Source organism: Lineus longissimus, chromosome 4 (assembly GCF_910592395.1).
Source record: "Lineus longissimus chromosome 4, tnLinLong1.2, whole genome shotgun sequence".
Classification (NCBI taxonomy): domain Eukaryota; kingdom Metazoa; phylum Nemertea; class Pilidiophora; order Heteronemertea; family Lineidae; genus Lineus; species Lineus longissimus.
The window spans coordinates 21,201,476-21,223,851 of record NC_088311.1 but is presented as its reverse complement, the minus strand read 5'-3'; the positions used below and the strand labels follow the sequence as shown (position 1 = coordinate 21,223,851).

Genomic DNA, 22,376 nt, shown 5'->3' with positions numbered 1-22,376 from the left:
CACTCTATACACTACGCCATTTGAAAAATCCCACAATATATATCTATGGTGAAATGAAGCTGACATTACTCTCAAACTATGAACCCTGCGTGAAATGAAAGTTTGCTGAGGACGAGATCGATTTGATTGGATGAAAAATGTCGTGAAATCACAAGGAGGATACCGCGGTGACGTCACATCACGTGATCCCGACCCATATTAGTGATCGCTATGGCCAATCAGATTCAGTCTACTGACAGCACCAGCACTGAACACATCTCCACGTCTCACTGTCTGGTGCGCTCCTGTACACAAAAACACCAATAGACATGAAATATTGCAATACCTAGTATGGATTCTTCCTGTGTAAAATAAAATTTACAGAGCAGATTAACTTCCACGAATAAAAAAGACGTTTGGCGTGGCCAAAGTGCGGAAATAATGTCTCCGCTAAAATACACTACGAAATACACTAGGCAATACACTACGCAATATACAGTAGAGATGCAGTTGAGTTTGTTATTGTTTTGACTTAGAAGCCCGCCCATATCATAATATATTCATGTATTCATGAAGTATGAACTCATTTCTGTCCCATACAACTCTAAGAACAGTCAATTTCTCCTTAAATCATCACCGAAACCGCGATATCCGCAGGAAGATTTCGTTCTAGTGTCCGAAAATGCATGATCTTACAGGGGCGCTAACTCGACAAATAGAGGGGATCTATGGGGATCTATGCGAGTTTTAGGTATTACAGGTCTCGAACTTGTAAAATCTGTAAACATGCCTCCAAATCCCATTATGATAATGAAGAGATTGCCCCATATCTGGGAGACTGTTTTGAAACCATCGCTAATTTTGGAAGATCGGTGCCGGCTATTTGGTTTAAAAAACCCTATTTTTCCCCATCAAAACAGCACTTTTCATTATTCAAATGATAGCTTATTGTCTGAAGACTTATTTCATAGCAGAAAAGTACTAATAACTCTGACTTGATGCGAAAAATCTAACTTTTTTGATTACTTGATTTTCCCTTGGCCGTGGATCGAGTTTGTTTACAATATGCAGCGCCATCTTGGAAAAGCCGTGACGTCACCGCGGTATCCTCCTTGGTGAAATCAAGTGAATTAGCTTATCAAAATTTGATGAGACTGAATTCTACGGTCCTTTTCACAACTTTTCCTGCATTTCTATTGGTTTTCCTGCCTCGGGGTCCGACCCTGCAACCCCCTCATAATTCTTTCTGTGTTTCTCCAATGCTGGTCCCCAGGACGCACATGGTCGGACATTGGACTTTAGTCTCTGCAATAGAAATGATGCAGGAATCATTACAACTGTGAAGGGGAACACCTGAGTAGCGCATTTTGACAATTGGGAAAGGACATTTTGCAAAAATATCATGCTACAAAAAATAGTGAGCATTAGTAGACCTTTTTAAAACATTGTCACTAGTTTCTGGGCACAATGGCTTCGTTAAATTTGAAATCTTTATTAGAGCACTCAAATGCACAATTGATTATTGAAGAAATTTCTGTCCGAAATATTTCATGAGAAAATGCAGGTCAAATTTCTGTTTTTGAATACACATTCTATACAGACTTATTTCACATCATTTTGCTTGGTCTTAATTTTGTAAAAACTTTACCGACGCTCACAAACAACGATACCCTTGGTTTGCAATAGATTCGAAACCCAGGTTTGCATGCTCAGCAGATTAGGCTAATTAAAGATCATTTCCTTCAGAGATAAAATCCACCATCTTGCTACTCTATTCTTCTCCGGTATTAATGAACTCGGCCAAGGAGGAGCTCGGTAGATTATATTCTACAACTGAAATATTTTGATAACTGTTGCACATGACCACACTACCTTTCAACCTTATGAGAGTACTATCAGCAGTTAATTATAGAATTACTTACCTGCACAAACGTTCCTCCTGTTGTTGCCATTTTGTAGATAATGAACGCCGGAATGTGGATCACGGAGGTGAATGAGAGCATCCAACCAATCACTTCCACCCAGACTGGATACGAGTAGTCGCCATACTTAGGATTGTCAAACGCCACAATCGAATAAATCAGACACACCTGTTCGAAAAAATCAGACAATCTATTTATGTCATCTTTGAATCCTGTCTTTGCTTAAACATCGACAGCAGTTTCATTTCTATCATGATGATAGTAATCATTTTCAGCACTCGAATAGAGCTCATACTAGACTTCTATATTTCATTAATACACTGACAAGCGCTTGATTTTTCATATCCTTTCTATGTATATGTGAGGAAAATGACTTAGTCAGCCAAGTCTGATGGCGTGAACCATGCATATCTGATTTAAAACTACAAACAGTCTATTAAATGGATTGGGATTTATTATTTCTGGGATTGGGCATATGTCTACCAACACCAATACCGGTACTGCCCCTATCAAATGATCTGCGACCCACGGTCAAAGTGGAACAAAACTCCATCACCACGGCTCTTACAGTCCATAAGGTCGACTCCAGGTACAAAATAAGATAAAACTCCATGACAATGGTCGTAATCACAAATAATTTAAACAGTGGAACCTCCCTGACAAACTCCCCCATTAGGACTCTAGTTTTGGTCCCAAATTGGTTCTCTCCATTCAATTTGACCTCTCTAATAAGGCACCTCTCAATAAAGACAGCACTTGTCGAGTCCTGAGGGTGTCCTTGGTAGAGAGGTTCTACTTTATGAGAAGATCCTTGAGAAACTTAATACACGTACGACACATACCGCCGGCACAGAATGTAAAGAACTTACGAGCATGACAATCGGTGTGAGTCCGCCCCACAGAATCTTCCAACCACAGCAGACGCGGCGGCCAATCATCATTTCAAGGTCACCAATGAGACGGTCCATACCTGAAACACATTTCCCACCCAGACGGTGAATTAACTTCTTATGGCACAAACAAACTCTCGCATTGGTTTCCGTGGTGGCATTACCTCTGACGTATCAACTTTTGTCTGACCTCAGCGGCAATGTACTTACTCCATTATTTAAAGTTGATGAAAGTTATGTTGAAAGGGTCTAAAAGATGATTTCTTGGTGCAGAGCATAGTAACCCTGGTTTTTTTTACTGGGGTAATCACTAACAGGGTTGGCGCGCCCGTTCGCATTTTCGCCACTTGCGAGGCTGCACATGAGTGGCGAATGTAAAACAATGTCAGGCTAAAAAATTTTGCGAATTCAACTTGAATTGCCATGATTTGACGAGAGAGTAATAGTGTTGTGCGAAAATTGATCAAAGTCTATCAAAAAGATCCAATTCCACACTAAATGCACCAAGGAACGATCGTTAGTCAGTCAAACTTATCATTATTTGTTGGCGGCCGCGCTATCACACGTGGTTGCTATCGTCTGCATTGTAGTTCTACCCGTTGCCGCCACAGTGATTTTGGTGGCGCTGCTGATCGCCTTACGCATTATATTATCGGCTAGTTTCCCGCTCGCTTCGTTGCCATGGAGTCTCCGGTCACGCTCGAATCGTTCGTTGATTTGCTAGTCTCAGTAAGCTGACTCAATAGGGCTAAAAGTGACAGCCACTTGGCTAAAAAGTGGCTAGGAGGAAAAAATTCACAGAGCCAACCCTGACAAATATTGTTCCTTACCGTAGAGATAAGCAATAACCAAGCATTCAGTGGCGGCTATCAGGGTCACTGAGAAAAATGCTGTGTACCAATCAACAATCTGGAAGATGTACATCCCTGCCTGAAAAAATAAAACACAAAATCATTACAAACTGATACAGAATTACTGCAATAGTAGGAATTATAACACCCTGACGTTTGGACTCAAGAACAGTTGATAAGGCATGCTTATGCTACCCCATTCTTCCACGACTTTTCCAAAAAGCAAAATTAAGGCAAGGCCTTATGACAGTATGAAGAAACAGCTCGAGTTTAGAGTAATTCAAAGAGCAAAATTAATGATCTTCATACAATTTCTTGACGGATTCTAATCAGTCTCATCTTCTCAGAAAACAACAAATAATAACTAGTTGCCTCTGGGAAGGGGGCCCTCCCAAAGACGACTGCGCATACTAACCCTGGAGCAAAAGAGGAGTCCAACCACCATCTCAAACATTGCCATGCCTGCCGTCACCAAGACCTTATTCCCGCGGAATAACTGCGGGAACTCGTCAACAATTCCGCTGACAAGCGTTTCAAACATGACAAACTGTATTGAAAAACGAAAAACAAGAATGACATGCTTGGCCCAGGGATGAAGTCTACTATCGGTTTGTACTTACAATATTTGGAAATTCTCATATTCAATTTCAAATTTTGTACGCATGATGAGGACTTTGAATCAGCTCCACGATCTGCTGATGAAGCAAAATTCCAGATTTCGCATCCGCGGGAACGCGAGGGAATGAATAAGACGTCCGATGAACTCAACAAGTTAAAACGGGTTTTTATTTAGGAGATTAGCACCAGGAGATTGGGAGGGGGATGAAAAGAGCGTGGGGTTCTCCATCCAATATCCTTTTAGCCCATGGCAGGGGGCGGTTGAATCGTTAACTTTTATAGAATACTTGCAATACAGTTATCAGAAAATGTAAAAGGGTTTTGGGGCAAACACGACCACACGGCCAAACACGGCCCTCAAGATTTTTTCGATCTTTTCGAACGGAGACCGTATTTTTTTGAAATTTGCAAAATTGATACCTGTTCTGGTAAAACCTGTTGAACGTCGGTGTTTTGATTCATGAAAAGTTTACGACTTAGCCTACCTGGCTGTCCAAACCTATGGTCAGCAACATGACGAAGAAGCACACGGACCAGATAGGTGCTCCAGGCAGCTGTGTCAGCGCCTCCGGGTAGGCAACGAATGCTAGACCAGGACCTAGAGGACAAATTGGATTCAATTACAAATTTAAAATTTTTATCGAATGGCGTTGGCCTTTGATAATCCAAAAACAAGTGCTGGATTATTCCAATCCCAGTCTCAATGGAACAATTTGCTGTTTCTTGTGCAATATAACATATCACCGCAACAAACAACTTGTTTGCAGGGCCCTTGACCAGACTTTTGCATGTGGGCTTCTAAACTCAACCGCTCACCGGAGGTGATGACTTTCTCAACTGGCAGCCCGGCTTCGTAAGCCATGAACCCTATCACAGAGAATATCACAAAACCAGCAAAGAAACTGGTGAAGCAGTTGACAAAAGGTACGACGATTGCATCCCTGAAGTGAAATAATACGTTTTATTATACACATTATCATTGGCATGAAGTTATCAGGGAAAAATTCGATACTACTGTATGAATACTATTGGTCAAAATTTTCTGATACCACTTTGGCGAAGCATTAAAGGGGGACTATTTGCCAGAGCTGGGGGTCAAATTGGCGGCCTGCACTGGTGACTAACAGGCACAGTTAGAGCAGGTGTTGTTGTTGATTAATTCACCAATTTATATGATATATTCCTGGGAGAAGCATGGATGAATAGCTTCAACATAATTATCGGCAGCCAGGGTGTTTTAGTGACATCCTTACTTGTAAATGTTATGATTGAACTTATTGTAGCTTGACATTGTAATCAGCCCACCCCAGGCTGGTCCGAGTGAGTAAAATATCTGTAGGCATGCCTCGGTCCAAATCTGCAAGAAAAATTAGCATTGGAATTAAAACAGAAATAGTAAGATAGCTCTGTTATCAAAAAGTTGGTATTATTGATGACACTTTTTAACACCTTCAGCGCCGAACCACGTAGATCTACGTGGCTCAAATACCCCTCCCTTTATGCTGGTTATCGGAGTCTCATGGACTTCAATGAAAGAACTATGCCATCGCCATCTTCAGGTCACGGTAGGAACTGAAAAGACCGTTTTCAGTTCCTACTGTGCCCTGAAGATGTCGATGGCGTAGTTCTTTCATGAAGTCAATCGGTCTTTTCAGTTCCTACCGTGCCCTGAAGATGGCGATGGCGTAGTTCTTTCATGAAGTCAATGAGACTCCGATAACCAGCTCAAAGAGGTGGGTTTGGGCCACGTAGATCTACGTGGTTCGACGCTGAAGGTGTTAAATCTAGCCCTATTATAAGAATATAATATCTGGCCGAGGAAAGAGATACCGTCAAAGTTTAGCTTATCCACTGGTACATGGTGTAGCCCGCTTTTCAATGGATATTTCATCTCTCAAAGCCTTGTCATTAAGCTTCTTCAAGTGGAAAGTCCAAATTTTTGTCACACCTCTTCACAACAGTCGTAAAATTGCATTTCGGAAAGTTATGAGAGAGGTACAATTGAACGGATTAAACAATTAGGGTCCAAAACTATAGAGTCCCTAATAGAGAGCGCGTCAGCTCAGGGAGGGTCTACTGTACTAACCCTGAATTCAAGTAGCTTGCCAAAGTCTGGTTTGAGGTAGTAGATGATTCCATCAATAGCACCTGGCATCATGCAGCCTCGTATGAGCAGAATTGTCAGGAATATATATGGCACAGTTGCCGTTACATACACCACCTGAAAATAACATTTTGACAGAAATGCCCGAGGAAAATCTTCAAATAAAAAAGCGATTTTTGACATCAAGCAATCTGACGACAACTTTGAGAAAAAAACCCACTGATCCTCACTGAGGAGGCAATGACCACTGCGAAGGAGTAACATATGTCGCCTGGGATACTATGGCAGGTGGCAGCGCTTCTAAAAAGAATCGCTTGTTCATACATCAACATGCATACCTTCCCTGAACTCTTGATGCCCTTGACAAGACAGAGGAAGACGAGCAGCCAACCGACAACATGGCAGACGACAAGCTGCCAGCGCAAGCCGCCAAGATTCTCAATGCCATCCGACATCTCGAGGACGTTAAACCTGAAGCGGATAATAAACAAATTGAAAGAATGCGGATCGAACACTTTCAAATAGTACAAAGTCGTTTGTTGTCAGCACAGATCTTGAAGTGAGTTGCTGTATTATTGTACTAAGTTGGTCAGAAAATTATCAGTATGACAATTTTCTCAACAGGATTGCCATTGGGCATGCCCACACTTGAGAGGAACAAATTAGTGTAAGAAATACAGCTGTTTACTCCCTTATTTAAAAGTACTCGCAATAATGTTCAGAGAAACTAGCAGAATTCTACAAAAATATTAAACTTACTGCCAAAATTCTTCCGCTGAAGTCATTTTCTGAGTTTCATTGGCGGTGCTGTTTCCAGTAAAATTCTGAACAAACAAGACTGGAGTCGTAGTATCAAGGTTAGTGGAATTTATCAAGATTGAGTAATTTGATGCATGGCGCCCTCTTTCCACACAATTTTTAGTATTCCAGTCATTATCACATTTTGACCAGGGAAGCGGCCATTGGAAGGACATGCCCAAGAAGTAAATGACCCATGTGATTATGATGTTGTAGTAAACGGAACAGATCCCGGAGACCACGATCATTGCCCAACCAAGACCTGAAATATAGCACATTTTAAAGGCCGGTTAAAAATTTGCGAAAAATCTGGAAAAAAACACCCAGTCAGGCAAGGATGGCCATAGAGCAAGTTGTAGCTTGATCAAGCTATTTGCCCTTCACACCTGTTGATTAAGAACTAGCAATAAGGAAGCTGGTCGACCTGTTCAAAAGCATGCCCCAGAGAAATTGGTATTTGACCACACCCACCTCAGACCTGGCAAAAAAGGGGGTCATTTTCTAGAATTCTCCAGCACTGAAAGGGTTGAACACATTTGCAAGGATCCCGTGCTATGCAAGAAAGCCTTTCGAATGTGTGACCTGTATCTCTCAGACCATCCTGTAACATCTTTCGCACTGCAGTGCACACACATAGTCTATATCACTGTCCGCTGGCACCCAAATCTTTTCAACATTCTGTCACGACAGAATGCCCCTGACTTACACTCAATCATGAGAACACTAAAACAGGAGAAAAACTGGCGAATATTCTGGCAAATGAAAATATCCATATTCTTTAAAAATATTTATGACAAATGAGGCTTTTTGTACAGGCGGCCATATCAACCCGCTTACAATTACACCAAAACTGTATTTAGTTTGGGTGTCTTGTCCAGGTTACATATGGGTTACCTTTGGCCACATCTATCTGAAAGACCCAACATTTGACAATACATGCACTAAGAAAGTAACTTACCTTTAAAGAGCGGGCACATGTCCCAGACGGAGATGGGGCTGAGGCTGGAGAACTGGCCAATGATCAGCTCCATGAAGAATAGCGGGATGCCGCCGATCAGCAAGAACATAAAATAAGGAATCAAAAATGCACCTGAAAGTGTGAACAACTGATGATTCAGTTAATCAGGTCTAACAGTACGAATCTCTTGGGCGCCCGACCGACCCTGCTTCAACCCCCCTCGACCCTGACCAACACCAACTTCCCTCCACTGTGGAGTTATTGCTTCCCCTTCCAAAGATGTTCCAATTGACTGAAAGTGCCTATGAGTAAGATATAACTTCTTGCTCATGCATTTCATGTAAACTAGCTCTCAGTACGCTGAATACTATATACAAACCCAAATAGAATCACGTGAAATGAAATAAAAAACGTAATACCAACCATCCGACCCTAAATTTTTCAGTATCTTTGCAAGTGATTTCGAAGGCTCACAGTACATATTTACCAATTTCGACAAATTTCAGAACCAGATACGAGTCTAACAGCGTAACCAATATAGTTTTGTGTGACCACCTACCTCCTCCATTCCTCATACAGAGATAAGGGAAGCGCCAAATATTTCCCAAGCCGACTGCATAACCAATACAGGAGAGAAGGAACTCCATCTGGCCTCCCCAGTTTCCCCGAGTCTTATTCTCGCTGTCCGTACTCTCAACGCTACATGAATCCTGGTTGTTCGTCATCAGCATATTATCCGTCGGGCTCATGTTGTACCCAGCACTGTCAACAGTGGAAGACTGAAAAGGGAGTGCAAAGAAAATGCACTTCTGGCGAACTATACCTGCTTGAAAACGGCTTGAAAACGGCTGAAAGGGATGCATCCCCTATAGAATGATATTATTGATTTAACACCAGACAAAAGTAAAATTATCATACAATTTAAAAAACATCTATTTCATGATCATCATCTGTCTGTCCTTAAATCCACATCGACATCGCGATCATACTGCAGTGCGGGAGAATCGAGATGTTCCACAAAAACGTCGGGTCGGTGACTTTGGGAGGGTTGTTACAAACTGAGGCCATGCAGACCAGAGATGACAATGATTGTCCTCCAAGTAATACTTCAACCATTCTGTGAGTTTTGCATTAGTACTCAGTGTTCCTTAGATTGGCAATGAAGTCACTATAGTTTCAATTTAATTCTATATGATAATAGTTGATGAAGTCAAACATACCTTGTCCTTGCTCTTACTAGGCTTCAAGAAACATAATGCATTATCCAAATGTTTTCCCCCAGTCATCCTCACACTCCGGGTCCTTGCTATATATAAAACTACATTTTACCTTCACAATGCGCGTCAACTGGCTCAATGATGTCAGCACATTTTGTTCGAATTATGTACAGTAAGTCAGACTGGCAGGCCAACAGTGTGACAAATAGAAAGGCGAAAAAATGATTACCACAAAGGTACATATAATAACTCTATATATAACACCAGATAACTCCACCCCGAAATATCCAATTAATATTCATTGATCTTAAATGACCGGCTTATTTCTGGTTGGTTGGTGCATGAAATGCAGGCTGTCTGGGTTTCTACAATTTATTGGGTATCGAAGTTTAATGGTCAGCAGAGCATATTTGTGGGTTATGAAATGAAGTAGATGGATTCGAGATTGGGACCGATTAGGCCTACAGTGGAGAAGTGGACAAGGCAGATGAAAGAATCCTATGAATTGGCCAGAGAGATAGAAGATCCGAAAATCCCAGGAGAAAGGCAAGAAGTATCATGATGATCACCTGCGGAGTGCAGTCCTCCAGGAAGGAGACAGGGTGCTGGTCGATGTCTTTGTCAGGAACCTGAGTGAGAGAAGGGGACCAGGCAAGCTCATGTCGTACTGGGAGGAAGATATTCATGTGGTGACCCGCCGATTATCTCCCGACTCCCCGGTGTATGAAGTAAAACCAGAGAGAGGCACTTGGAGGACAAGAGTGTTTGCACCGTAATTTGTTAGTAAATTTCAGTGTTTGAAGGGATCCAACACAGCGAGGAGGAGACAGCCTCGAAGAGTACGAGACATGAGACGGCAGAGTGTGGGAGAGCAATCTGAAGCGGATGATAGTGATTCATCAGGTGAAATAATTGTTGTCCGAGACCAGGATAATGATTCACCAGGGACCGATGTAGATGAGACCACTGTTGGTAGGGAGTCAGTTCTGAACCCAGAGGCTGCAACGCTCCAGCCGTATTGTCGGATGAGCAGGTTGACTCAGGGGAACTAGATTCCAGCCCAATTGGTACTTCTAGCGAAGAGGTTAGGCTAGGCCACAACGTCAGCGCAGACAACCCTAGATATTGGTGTACAATAGGCTAGGAAATCCGACCTATGAAAGAAAACCGCAGGAGTTACCAGTGTTTGGAAAGCTGTATTGGGTTAATTACCCAGCTTTTGGACAATGGTCAGCTGTGGTATAAATACAGGAGGATATACATACTAGTACGCAAAGTCAGAAGTTTACTTGCGGATTGAGGGTATCCATTCCATATTATGTAGATAAGTTAGTTTTAAGATTTTAGAGTATGACAAGTGGAATGAGTTCAGATGAAGGCCAATGATAGCGATGTCAAATATAGGTAAGCTCTGGAGTCAAGATACTAGGCCTACTTTATGTGGGACAGAACTCAGAGGACGGTTCGACGTCGAATTGGCGTCGAACCCTGACCATGGGGGCACAGAGTTCTGATTGACTGCATGCTGCATTAGTGATACAACCTACGAAGTACGCGGCCCTGGAAGCCGCGCCATCTGTCCGAAGAATTTAGAACCCTCTTAGGACCGGTTCGCTTGAAACAACGCAAGAAGACAGCTGATATACAAGGCATGTAACGAGTTGATACGCTGTACGGTGTAGGCCTGAGTTGAGATCGCATTATCATAATGTGTGGTATCTGCTTCCTCTGCTTCACTGAAAACCAAGGATCTGATCGGGTATAATATTATTATCATGTTATAGGCCTAAGTATGACAAACTGCAAAGTGCCGAGTGGCGGGCTGATCATATTCATCATAAAGATCACTTAGTTACTCATTACTGAGTGTCCCAAAAAAATGTAACGACCACTTTACCAATACCAGATGCTTGACCACTCTGTCTGACCAGCTGTAGCTGACTGCAGCATTCCATTGCAGCATACTGACTGCAGCATACGATTACTAAATGAATGGCAGTGCCATTTGTTGTTCCCCTATGGTAGCCATACTGAAATGTCAGTCGGTCATCAGGTGGTTGTGACAAGATCACATAAGGTCACGTATTGATATAGCTATACCTGCATACCTAGTGCTACTGCTAAAATATCCGTCATCTTTTTACCCAGATTCTGATCAAGACTTCAAGGCTCCTGAACCGAGGTCCAGATGCCTATGCTACCCATTGTTTCAATTGCGATGATAGTGCCTGTGGAGAGTTGCATGGCTGTGTGCTGATGTTGCGGCATCACTTGGTGAAACAACCTCTGACTGACATCTGTGGCAATTCCTTGCTTTGGAATGGAGAGATATTTGGTGGAATACAGGTAAGGATGATCGTATGTGCTACCCTTCACTAGCTGCCGATTCATACCAGAATTCAAGATTCTACTCCTCCTATTTTTAAAATCAAAGGAATAAACACACCTAAGGTGTACGTTGCAGACCTCCTCCCAAAATGCCCATCCTCCAGCCCCATTAAGGCTGGATGAAAGTGCCCGAGTATGTCATTGTGCCATGAGAAACATTCTAGTTGATAAGTTTTGACCAACAGGTATTCTCCACTGCAAGTTTGCCAGATATTGATAACCTTGTGTCGCATTTCAGGTTAGACCTACAGAGAATGATGGCTCCGTCCTACTTAACCTCCTCTCTGAAGCTCAAACCGATAATGAAATATTTGAAATATTTGGAAGAATCCAAGGTCCCTGGTCCTTCGCTTTTTGGCAGGTCAGTATATCAAACTTAGGTAAAAACTGGCAGATCGTTACAATGCGAGTATGCAAGAATATGATGGAATTAGAAGTAAGACCAAGCTCCTTTAGCAGACGCCTCTCTATTAAGGACACTAGTTTTGGTCCCAAAGTGGTTGTTTCCATTAAATTTGACCTCTCTTATCAGGACATCTCTCTTTTAAGGACAGCACTTGACAGTCCAGAGGTGTCCTTAATAGAGAGTTTCTACTGTATTTTAAGTTAATTTCTGAAGTAAAGAACCTGTAAGAAGTATCCAAGTGCCATTTTGACATTTTGTCCGGAAATAGACTATAAGGCTTCACATGTAAACTTGAACTTTCAGCATAATACCCAGACAGTTTGGTTCGGCCGCGACATATTTGGAAGACGAAGCCTCCTTTGGTGTTTGCCTCAAGCAGAAGATGACATGTTTGCTCTTTCCTCAATCGCCATTGATCCTTTGGTAAGTAGTTTGAAGGGAATTAAAAGTTTTCTCAGCGATAGTGTGGAGGGGTGGCATGGTCTTTACTTCAGTGTTCATTTCCTTTGAACGAGATGAGAGACATAACCAAAACTTACTCTTTATGCACCTTGCTACCGTGGTACCATTGTACACAAGGCCAAGGGTGCGTGTCCAGAGACTGTTGGCTTGTGCAGTTTTTTCCTGATCCATGTTTGGTTATGACCTCATGATGTGCCACACAGACAATGAACCTTTGTTTGGCTACCTCAAGCAGAGAGACTGCGATAGATAATGATCGTGTTGGTTATTTCAGCAATGGAGAGAGGTTCCTGCTACTGGGATATATTCCATAAACTATTCAAGGGCCAAGCGGACGATTAAATTGTTTCCGTGGCAACACTTCCCAGCTTGTTCCACCGTTGAGGATGGAAACTCAGGGATACCCAGCGACTGTGATCATTTCAAAGACTCCTACTTTACATTTGAGAGAAGTTCGTCTGTTGTGCCTGTCCATCTTATGCCATTCAATGTGGCAGCGCCGCAAGAAGGCGACCTATATGTAGCACCCGTAAAACTGGATTCATGTCTTCTTTCCAAAAGCACTATTCGTGATTATAGAAATCCGGGTGATTTGACTGAAAATAAAAACTCTGGGTCTCTGCTTGGACAAACTAGAACTAGAAAAACAAACACAGCTTCAGATTCTGTAGGTAACCTTGATGGACCTGGGACCAATTCAAAAGAGGATTTGTCAAGGACATTTTCTTGTGCTGCACAAAAAGTTGAAGGAAAAGGTCATTCTGATAACTTGAGTGAGGGAGTAGTGGATAGTGATATTCATCATGAGTCTAAAAGTGCTACAAATTCTACAAATGGGACTGAGGATCTACTGTCCCTGGCTCCAAACATAAAAGAGAAAGGTGCTGCTAACCATTCAGACTCTAGTTTTGAAATTTCATCCCTTGATGCAAAATCAACGGAAATACATCGTAAGAAAGATGGCAAGAAGACAAAAGCAAATAAGAAACCAAAACAAAATGACATCCAGTCAGAATGTCAAATGACAAGTCAGGACTTGTTGGAAATGGCATCAGCGGAGCAGCTTGATGTTGCACAGAAATTCTTATCGGTGCTGGGTGAGGCGGTGAGAGTTCGGGTCCAGAATCAGATGGAGTATTGCGACGCTTGTCTCAAGGTGCAGTTGGCGTCCATGACGTGTGGAGATGGTGACAAAGACTCCATGAAGGTCGAGACAGCAGTGCCCGATGATGCATCGATCACAGGGGTGCGTGATGTTAGATGTGTCCATGCGAGAGTTGGTGTCCTGTTTTCTGGTGGGATCGACTCGCTGATGATAGCAGCTTTGGCTGACAGGTAATTGAGAGGTTGCGCACTTTTCAGACTCCCACTCTGACTTCATCTCCAAGACTGAATTACAAAGTTGCCAAAAAGTGTACATTTGTTCATGACCTTTTCTGCAATACAATTCAAATAGTTCCAAATTATCATACAGTTCTATCATAAATGTTGTGAGCTCTTTCGTCAGGTTTGTACCAGAAGATGAACCAATTGATCTGATGAATGTGGCCTTTGAGCTTCAACCGAAACGAGAAACGCATCAACCTGGGAAGAAGACTAGAAACCTGCCATCATCAACGACAGAACACCGTGATCCTTACCTAGTCCCCGATAGAATGACTGGATTATCAGGCTTAGAGGAACTCGTAACTCTCAACCCAAAAAGACAATGGAATTTTGTTGAAGTCAACATCACTGTGGACGAATTGAAGAGAAAAAGGTACTATTTTGAACATGTTTTTTAAATGTGAAGTACCTCTCAATGATCAAAGGTGACCAACCAATAATCATAATGTGGATACATACCCAATTTGCACTTGTAATGTTTTGAATCTGATTTTAAAAGTTACCGCCTTTAGAAAAAGGATTTTTCTGTTTTCAGAGATGAACACATCTGCCACCTGGTTTACCCACTACAAACCGTCCTCGACGACAGCATTGGCTGTGCCGTCTGGTTTGCTGCAAGAGGAGAAGGAATCATCAGGGATCCTGAAAGTGGTGGGACAAAGGCCTATAGAAGTACTGCAAGGGTATGTAAGATTATATATTACATGTATAAGGACCAATAGACACTCTTGGAACTTGTGATCACCAAAGACCGGAGAAAGTGGAGGAAAGTTGTTAGGAGCCATTGCTCTCGGAGAGCGTGCACGGGCTCAAGTAAATCACCAAGAGTCACTTTTTAGAATGGTGGCATTCTTTTGTGACTCCAATTTAGATCCGAGTGTCACAGCAATTGGTACGACAGTATTTTGTTATTTCAGGTGGTATTGGTTGGCATGGGCGCTGACGAGCAGCTTGGTGGCTACTCTAGGCACAGAAATACATTCAGGAGAGATGGTTGGTCAGGACTTGCTGAGGAGCTCCGGATGGAAATCAACAGAATATCAGAGAGGAACTTGGGCAGGGATGACAGGTTTGTACTAGTAGGCTTCTGTAGGTTGTAGGCGCCTGATGACCTAGAGGAAAAGGCCTGTGCAGTCAGGGGCCACGATGCCTGTGGTGGTTGATGAAGATGATTAAACACACGCAGAAGATGTCATATCTTACCAAAAAAGGATGTTTTTGTTGTATATGTATATGTATTAGTAGTATTGCACAGCATGGGAGCTGTGTGTACTTGTAGACAAAAGGAATTTTTGACTCCTTTACCAGTCTCTTTCATTTAATCATTACAGGGGAGGGGAGAGTTGAGGTTACCTGGACCTCGAAGAATGGCATCCTGTGTTGCTTGCTGGCCATACTTTGCAGACTGAAAGAAAACCTACTCGCTCACCTCTGTCCATTATTACCTTGTAAACCATTAACTCCTTGAAACAACCTTCTTTCAGAATCATCACAGATCACGGCAAAGAATCACGCTTCCCATTCCTAGATGAGAACGTTGTCTCTTTCCTCAATTCGCTGCCAATCTGGCAGAAAGCAGATTTACGCCAAGAGAGGGGGTTTGGCGAGAAGATTCTCCTACGACAGTGTGCAGTGTTATTAGGATTGCACAGAGCAGCTATTTTACCGAAGAGGGCCATTCAGTTCGGATCGAGGATCGCAAAGGTCGAGGACAGCAAGGAAAAGGCTTCTGACGTGTGCAGTAGACTGAGAAAGGTGGAGGATTCTTGATGGCAACTTTCCATAGACAAAACCCAAGTTTGCATATCTTGAACTATCAGGCATCTACAACTTCGGCCTCATATTCAAGCATGAACACTATTGTTTTTGTGTGAAAGAATGACGTGACATAACGTCACAACCAACAAAAATATAATTTTCAGATATATTTGTGAAAAGATCATTAAAATTTTAACATCTTGAACACCTTTGTTGTTTTTTGTCACACATGACCGACTTCCAGAAGAAGTTGTCAACTCCGATTGAAGCATTCTGATACTTTGTCAGTAGTCTCCCTTTAGAGTGTGGCACAGGGGCTTGGATGAACAGAATATCAGGATCCTGCCTGTGCTGATATCGAAGGCCGTATTGAATGATGTGTTTCTGATTCTCTGTCAGTTTCCTTATAGAGTGTGGCACAGGGGCATGGATGACCAGGATGGCAGGATTTGTGCCTGTGCCTGCATATGAGGCCACCTTTAATGACAACCATGATTCAGGTCATTTCAAACCCACCTCAAGTCCAGCTCAGTCTGAAGGGTTAACGGTGACTTCATAGCAAGTAAACAGTATGGTTGAAAGTGGTTCAAGAATGGCATTTTCATAACATATCAGTAGATGGAGCAATGAACAGGCCTTATCACTGCCAGGCAACTTTGGCTGGGTTTCCTCAGAGGGTCACATTTGTACAATGAGGAGTTCGACGTAACAGTTACATTTCCAACGTATCTGGTTTTGACGCAGACCTAGCCAACAATAGCATTTGACTGTGGAATCATGCCAGTTCTCTTTAGGCCCGGTTTATGTAGAGCTCACGTTTTCCCATGTACATGTAATGCATCACTGTTCACTAGTCATTCATGACATAAAGAACGACCAGATCCCCAACTAGAACAGTTGCCAACGACCACATGCAGTGTGTGCTGCAATTGTGTCAGTATTAATCAAATCCTCATTAACTGGGTCCGGTTTGCCCATAGAGGGAAATAGATTGGATGACAAAACTGAGCTGCCTCAGTTGCCTACATCCCATAAGGACAGAATACAGAACCCTTACATTTATCTCTGCATCCTCCGTTGATAGAAAAAGAAGACCTACAAATAGTAATTCAAATTCGTTCTTATTTGTAAATTAGTACGTTTTATTTACATTATCAACTGACCAGTACAGAAATGGCACAACAAAAGTTTGGCCTGCTATTACATTGTATTTACAAAAGTGAAGTCCTGAACCGAAAATGGAAAATTAGCACCTGTACTCAGAATGGAATGCAGTAGACCCTTACATCCCTCCCTTACTACTTTTTGCTTACATTGTGTCATGAAGTTTCATTTAGTAGACCCTTACATCCCTCCTTTACTACTTTTTGCTTACATTGTGTCATGAAGTTTCATTTAAGTATTAATGCTTGTACCCCTATTATAGAGTGGTGGGGGATCGTAAGGGGGAGCAAGATGGGCTGGATTGAGTATGGGGGTTCGTTCATCTGCTTCATCGTCGACAACATTCTTCATGCTCGCCTCTTGTTTCTGTCTCCTACTCTGGTTGAGAGTACCACCCTGAAAAAACAAAGTTAGCCTTCAAATTCTGTCATTCATCGAGTAGATAGCTCAGCGTCAACTAGGACATTATTTCCAAGGGCTTAACACAATGGGTGATCATAAAGTACATGACTTGCGATTATCAGCACTATGTTTTAAGAGTATGTTTAAGAGCGTGTTTCCATTCGTTTGAAAGCTCTCAGCAAAATGGCGACCTATACTCAGAAACTAGCAATTTTCTCAAAATATGATTTTCCCAAAGTTTTAGGAGTGAAACCCACCTTTCTCCTATCCACTATATTAAGTAATACTGTAGTGAGGACACAGGCTACCGTATTGCACAATAGGAAGATCATCACATACTTCCAATTCTGCAGGGTCTCATCATGGCTGGTGCTGCAACAGGGAGCATAAAATGAAGAAACAAGTGACAAACTGTGGAGATCAAGAGGAGTGGGGATAGGCTACAAACAAACTGGAAAAGATTGACAAATGCTGAGGCAAAGTGTCAAGGACCTAAAAGAGATGGGAAGACCTGACAAGGGGGAAAGTGACTACAGATGACAGATGCCGCTGTCATATGATTAAGGCAATTAAAAGCTGAACCATTTGCCAGCGATGATGATGGCCACTTAAAATGTCGGCGACTGATCTTTACATCCAATGAAATGAAATATCACAAAAATAATCTGAAGTCTTATTGAGGGAAGTGTTATCCTAATTTCCTGTTTTCTTTCGTGATCCTCTTACTTTTTTCCATTGCCAAGGAGCTCTCCAACTATCAAATTACACAGCCCAATCCCAATCATCTGCACGGACGTCGTTAGACCCATAGCTGTGCCGATGGTCGACTGGTCCACTACGAGGGGAATGGAAGGCCACAGACTAGCCTGGAAGAGAGAGGTGATGCCACATTCAGAAATCAAAGAGAATATCTCACTATTGCTTGCAATTCAGACAATCTCCCGTCGGTGCACAACTCCAAAGCTGAATAAATCACATCTGTTTCAAAATCCTGTTAGTCGTTTTGATGCACAGATAAAATACAGACTTAATACAGGCCCAAATGTAACTGGATGTGCACTACTTGAAATTACAAACAACTGCCATTAGTCTTGAGAGCATATCCTGCATAAAGTTTTTTATTAGTTTGAGGTTGTGATTCAAACTTCAAATTGAAACAACTCGAGGCAGAACTTTTTTCAGGCTTAAAAAACATGTTGTGACGATACTCACAGCTGCAAAAGAATAAGTGATTCCCAGCCAGATGATGGAGACAAGAGGGTAGACTGTCGTAAAAGCTAGGAGGCCAAACACAGGAAGAGTTAGCACTGCACACATACACGCCAAGATACCTCGCTTGCCAATTATATCCTGAAAAGTACAAATTTGAAATATTTTTAATCTAAATTTCATCACATGAATTCAAAGTTGTCATATCTTGTTTCTTTTCAATTGTTTTGATCAGACTCTTTATGATATCAATGTTCTTCGTGCACTTTTCACTCAATACTGGAACTAGTGAAGACATGATCCCTTAGCGGCACCTCTCTACTAAGGACATCCTCTCTATAAAGGACACTAGTTTTGGACCCAAATTAGTTATTGTCATTCAATTTGACCTCTCTAATCAGGACACCTCTCAATTAAGAACAGCACTAATCGGTCCCGAGGGTGTCCTTAATAGAGAGGTTCTATGGTACTTACTATGACACCTCCAAGGAATGGCGACAGGATCATGGAAACATCATAAGCTGCTCCGGCCAAATATGACGATGTCTTCTTATCGATAGAATACTTGTCTTGAATGAACTTGCTGGCGTCTGCCACAAACGGGAACACTCCGTTGTAGAAAAACATAATCGCAAAAACCAGTAACCAAAAACTACCAGTGAAGTGGCGAATGTCCGTGATACGCTGGAAAGTTGAAGTCAAAGACATGATATGTGTGCTAATTATTGCAGAGCGTCTGAGGAAAATTGTAATAACACTGGGCCTGATCCAGACTGCAAGAAGCAAGATGGGATGCATCACGCTCAAGCCCAGGACAGATCAGACTGGCTGACAACTTGACATCAGAGTGGCGGTCTTTGCTGGCAAAGAGAAAATCTATGACCTCACATGGAGTCTGGGTTGATCTAAACACCAGCCAGTTGATGAAGTCTAGAGGGGCAGAAGGGCACGTAGTGGAGAAACACAACAACCCAATGATAGGGACCAGTGGACATAGTTGTAAACTACATTTATGGTATCCAGTTCTACTTCTATTGATCTAAACACTCACCATTTTCTTTGCTTCAACTTTCATACTATCATCTTGTCCAAGTTGCTTCATGCCCCACCTGTCCAGGATACTGACGATGATGGCAGATACAAAGCCCAAGCCACATAACATAGCACCTGTAGTGGAAACAGGTCATGTTAGAAATAAATACATACAATGCAACCAAAATTATTCTACATTGAGTTTGAAATGATCAACCATTTTTGAGGACAGGTTTGTACGCGAATTGCATTTTCCTACCTACCAAACCACAGTGTCCATTGCAGTCCTATGGCCTGTTCTATATTCTGCGTCAAGAAGAAATTCAGTACACTTCCAAGTCTTGAGAAGGCCAACGTCATTCCAAATGCGAGAGCCAGCTCCTTATCGCGGAACCAGAATGCAGTGATTCTGTTCTGGACAACTAGAAAAGAAGACAGAAGGTATCAAAGTCAGGAGGGTTCAACTCTCTGAAGGATCCCACAGTTTCATCTTGGTGTCCTTGAGTTAGACACTTACACATCAATACTGGTTCCACGTACAGCAATGCTTTTGATTTCAGTCATCAGAGCCCGAGAGGGCAGTCTATTGATCGAGATGATACCAATAACTCCATTCCACCTAGCTGCTGCCTATAGATTCCGTTTAAAGTAAACATCCTTCCAGTGAATATCCTATTATTGTTATGTACTCACTTGTGAGAGATCCATTGCCGGATCCGAACAGAAGCCGGCCTATCAGCATGACAGGTAGAAGAGCAGACGTTCCTCTGAAATATGCCCCGAGTGCAAATGTGGAGGATCCAAGCACACACAGGAAGGAAAACAGGAACACACCAACTGAAATTGAATACATGTAGTCCGATTTTATAGTCATATATGTCAAGTTATACTCAGATGGGAATTAGACCATGACAAAATGGGGCTGAACGACCCAACTGATTCAGTAGAGAAGACCCACAATCAAACAGTTCCCTGCAGCTGTGCATTGAACACTTACATCGGTTTCCGAGTTTGTCTATCAAAACTCCTGCTCCAATGACAACCACGGCATTACTGAAAATGAAAACAGAAGAATATCAGTTTGGTGACTTTGAATAGGTATACCAGTATGAGTTGACTGACAGAGTTGAATAACATATTGAAATGGCAAAGATAACTGGCCCAAATTAAACATGCACTGAAACTTGTTCATCAGGAAGTCATATACAATGTGATACAATGTGACATCACAGAGTGACATTGGTGCCAGTCTACTAATGTGCAATTGACCAAATACAATTACTCAGGGGTTGGCACCCCTCCCCTAACCCTCTAGTCTTCAAGATTCAAATTTTTTTGAAACTGACGATGAATTTGACACCCCCTCACACACTAAGCAATACTCACGTCCAAGCATAGATGGCATACAACAGATTGTACTCATCAGGAGTCATGCCAAGACAATCCGTGCAGCAGTCCTCAGAGCTATTGTGATGGCCAGAGCTGTTGGAGATGTTGTTGGCCGTGCAGCTGACATTCTGAAAGTATCATTGAAAAAAAACACTTTCAGTTAGATATTTCGCATCATGACAACTCATGCCTGGCTTGTTTCATACTGAGGATTAGAAATTTGACAAACAGCATACCGCTATATGTACCATAGTTCAGTACTCCAAATGTCTGGAGTAAACTTGAAAGCCAATGTCTGCTACCATTTCCCTGACATATTTTCTAACAATCACTGCAAGTAGGTGAAAATAAATGCACCGCAGAAGTTTCCTTAGAACAGTTGGGTTATTGCGACAATTTCAACAGCAAGGTTTTTTTCACGGAAGTTGAAGCACTGCTATAATTCGATCAATAAAACACCTGCACCAGATACACGGATCATATTACAATATGTTCATGAGTTTTACAAGAATGAACAAGAATGACTCAACAATCTTATTAAACATTCAACAAACAAATGTGCATCTGATCATAACTTTAGTAAAAGACAATCTACCTACCCCTTGAAATTCTGTCTGCAAAACACTTGGCATATCAAAACAAAAATATGATCCAAACGTCAGCAGACAGTTGAAAAAGAGGACCAGGAACCGGTAGCCACCTGGAAATAGAAATTTCAAGTCAACAATATCCCTCTCATCTAACCTGCTAACTGCGTCTTTCATCAAATCATGAAAACATGCTTGGTCTCATTCGACTTTTTTAGCTTCAGCCGAACCCCCTCTACAAAATACACTCCAAGTCTAAGTAATGTTTCAAATGAAAACTTTATCTTATTCTACAGGTTTAGGTAGGCTTACAGTATGCTTATACTGCCATACTGGACTCATTGCACATGCACTTGAGTGACTTAAGTTAACTTTCACTTCATGACTTTTGACTCCTTGTATTTTTAACTTGTAACAACTGTCAAGCCAACTCCACAAGTAAATAGGCACATTTGGTTAGCCCATGCAATGCGTTAATTATGTTGTGCCCGTGCAACAGACAACATGGGACGGGTTAACACTAGTGTCAGTAGTGAGCTTGGAATGTGTTTGTTTTGTCAATAAGCCCCCCCCCCCTCTATTTTTTCTGCAATTTTCCTGCAGACAATTTTTTCCTCTTCACTTACAATCGCTAGCCTCTAATGCCATGATGCTTGCTTTTTTCGTTTCTACTGACTATGCTCTACACTTGTATTATGTTCATCATTTCAAAAAAGAAATCAGAAGAGAGGAGAAACGGATTTAGAGGAACAAAACCATAACATCAGCTGACTTTGGGCTTCTGCTATTTTTAGGTCAAATCTCGAGAAGATAAAAAAGACGCAATCATCAAATAATTATTTTGGAATAAAATAAG

The 22,376-nt window shown here is 42.0% G+C and overlaps 3 protein-coding genes across 6 annotated transcripts; 1 reads left to right on the top strand and 2 right to left on the bottom strand.

Annotated features, from left to right (window-relative positions):
• Positions 1-149: 149 nt before the first annotated feature.
• On the bottom strand, positions 150-10,740 carry LOC135486656 (sodium- and chloride-dependent glycine transporter 1-like). Of its 4 annotated transcripts, none has more exons than XM_064769633.1 (15): positions 10,603-10,740; positions 9,341-9,519; positions 8,680-8,899; positions 8,121-8,252; positions 7,124-7,424; positions 6,703-6,835; positions 6,347-6,481; positions 5,514-5,617; positions 5,077-5,201; positions 4,746-4,858; positions 4,058-4,189; positions 3,622-3,721; positions 2,771-2,871; positions 1,902-2,069; positions 150-1,284 (listed from the first exon to the last, which is right to left on the bottom strand). In XM_064769633.1, the coding sequence occupies exons 2-15, from the start codon at positions 9,404-9,406 to the stop codon at positions 1,153-1,155; spliced, it is 1,962 nt and encodes a 653-aa protein (XP_064625703.1). In that variant the 5' UTR covers positions 9,407-9,519; positions 10,603-10,740; the 3' UTR covers positions 150-1,152. The 4 variants fall into 4 exon arrangements, with proteins under 4 accessions (XP_064625703.1, XP_064625705.1, XP_064625706.1 ...); XM_064769635.1 differs by having other exon boundaries at positions 9,341-9,426; XM_064769636.1 differs by having other exon boundaries at positions 9,341-9,422.
• A 27-nt stretch (positions 10,741-10,767) lies between these two features.
• On the top strand, positions 10,768-15,894 carry LOC135486655 (asparagine synthetase domain-containing protein 1-like). Its single transcript, XM_064769632.1, has 9 exons — positions 10,768-11,096; positions 11,486-11,683; positions 11,964-12,086; positions 12,435-12,554; positions 12,868-13,928; positions 14,101-14,352; positions 14,515-14,662; positions 14,897-15,048; positions 15,464-15,894. Exons 1-9 carry the CDS (start codon positions 11,046-11,048, stop codon positions 15,747-15,749), a joined length of 2,391 nt encoding a protein of 796 aa, XP_064625702.1. The 5' UTR covers positions 10,768-11,045; the 3' UTR covers positions 15,750-15,894.
• Positions 15,895-16,855: 961 nt separating this feature from the next.
• Positions 16,856-22,300, bottom strand: LOC135486228 (major facilitator superfamily domain-containing protein 1-like). The gene is made up of 12 exons (XM_064768889.1): positions 22,147-22,300; positions 21,533-21,633; positions 20,931-21,061; positions 20,542-20,597; positions 20,238-20,381; positions 19,808-19,966; positions 19,564-19,679; positions 18,987-19,196; positions 18,516-18,653; positions 18,030-18,169; positions 17,561-17,675; positions 16,856-17,297 (listed from the first exon to the last, which is right to left on the bottom strand). Exons 1-12 carry the CDS (start codon positions 22,166-22,168, stop codon positions 17,133-17,135), a joined length of 1,497 nt encoding a protein of 498 aa, XP_064624959.1. The 5' UTR covers positions 22,169-22,300; the 3' UTR covers positions 16,856-17,132.
• Positions 22,301-22,376: the final 76 nt, after the last annotated feature.

Excerpts from the sequence above, each read along its gene's own strand:
- LOC135486656 (XM_064769633.1), bottom strand. The coding sequence starts at position 9,406 with ATGACTGGGGGAAAACATTTGGATAATGCATTATGTTTCTTGAAGCCT. Across the intron at positions 5,202-5,513 it reads TTCAATCATAACATTTACAA|GGATGCAATCGTCGTACCTT; the intron begins GTAAGGATGTCA and ends ATTTCACTTCAG. Across the intron at positions 1,285-1,901 it reads CAGGAGGAACGTTTGTGCAG|AGACTAAAGTCCAATGTCCG; the intron begins GTAAGTAATTCT and ends TTTCTATTGCAG.
- LOC135486655 (XM_064769632.1), top strand. The coding sequence starts at position 11,046 with ATGTGTGGTATCTGCTTCCTCTGCTTCACTGAAAACCAAGGATCTGAT. Across the intron at positions 12,555-12,867 it reads CAATCGCCATTGATCCTTTG|CAATGGAGAGAGGTTCCTGC; the intron begins GTAAGTAGTTTG and ends TGGTTATTTCAG. Across the intron at positions 14,663-14,896 it reads CCTATAGAAGTACTGCAAGG|GTGGTATTGGTTGGCATGGG; the intron begins GTATGTAAGATT and ends TTGTTATTTCAG.
- LOC135486228 (XM_064768889.1), bottom strand. The coding sequence starts at position 22,168 with ATGGCATTAGAGGCTAGCGATT. Across the intron at positions 21,634-22,146 it reads GGCATTAGAGGCTAGCGATT|GTGGCTACCGGTTCCTGGTC; the intron begins GTAAGTGAAGAG and ends TTCTATTTCCAG. Across the intron at positions 19,680-19,807 it reads GCAATGGACACTGTGGTTTG|GTGCTATGTTATGTGGCTTG; the intron begins GTAGGTAGGAAA and ends TTTCCACTACAG.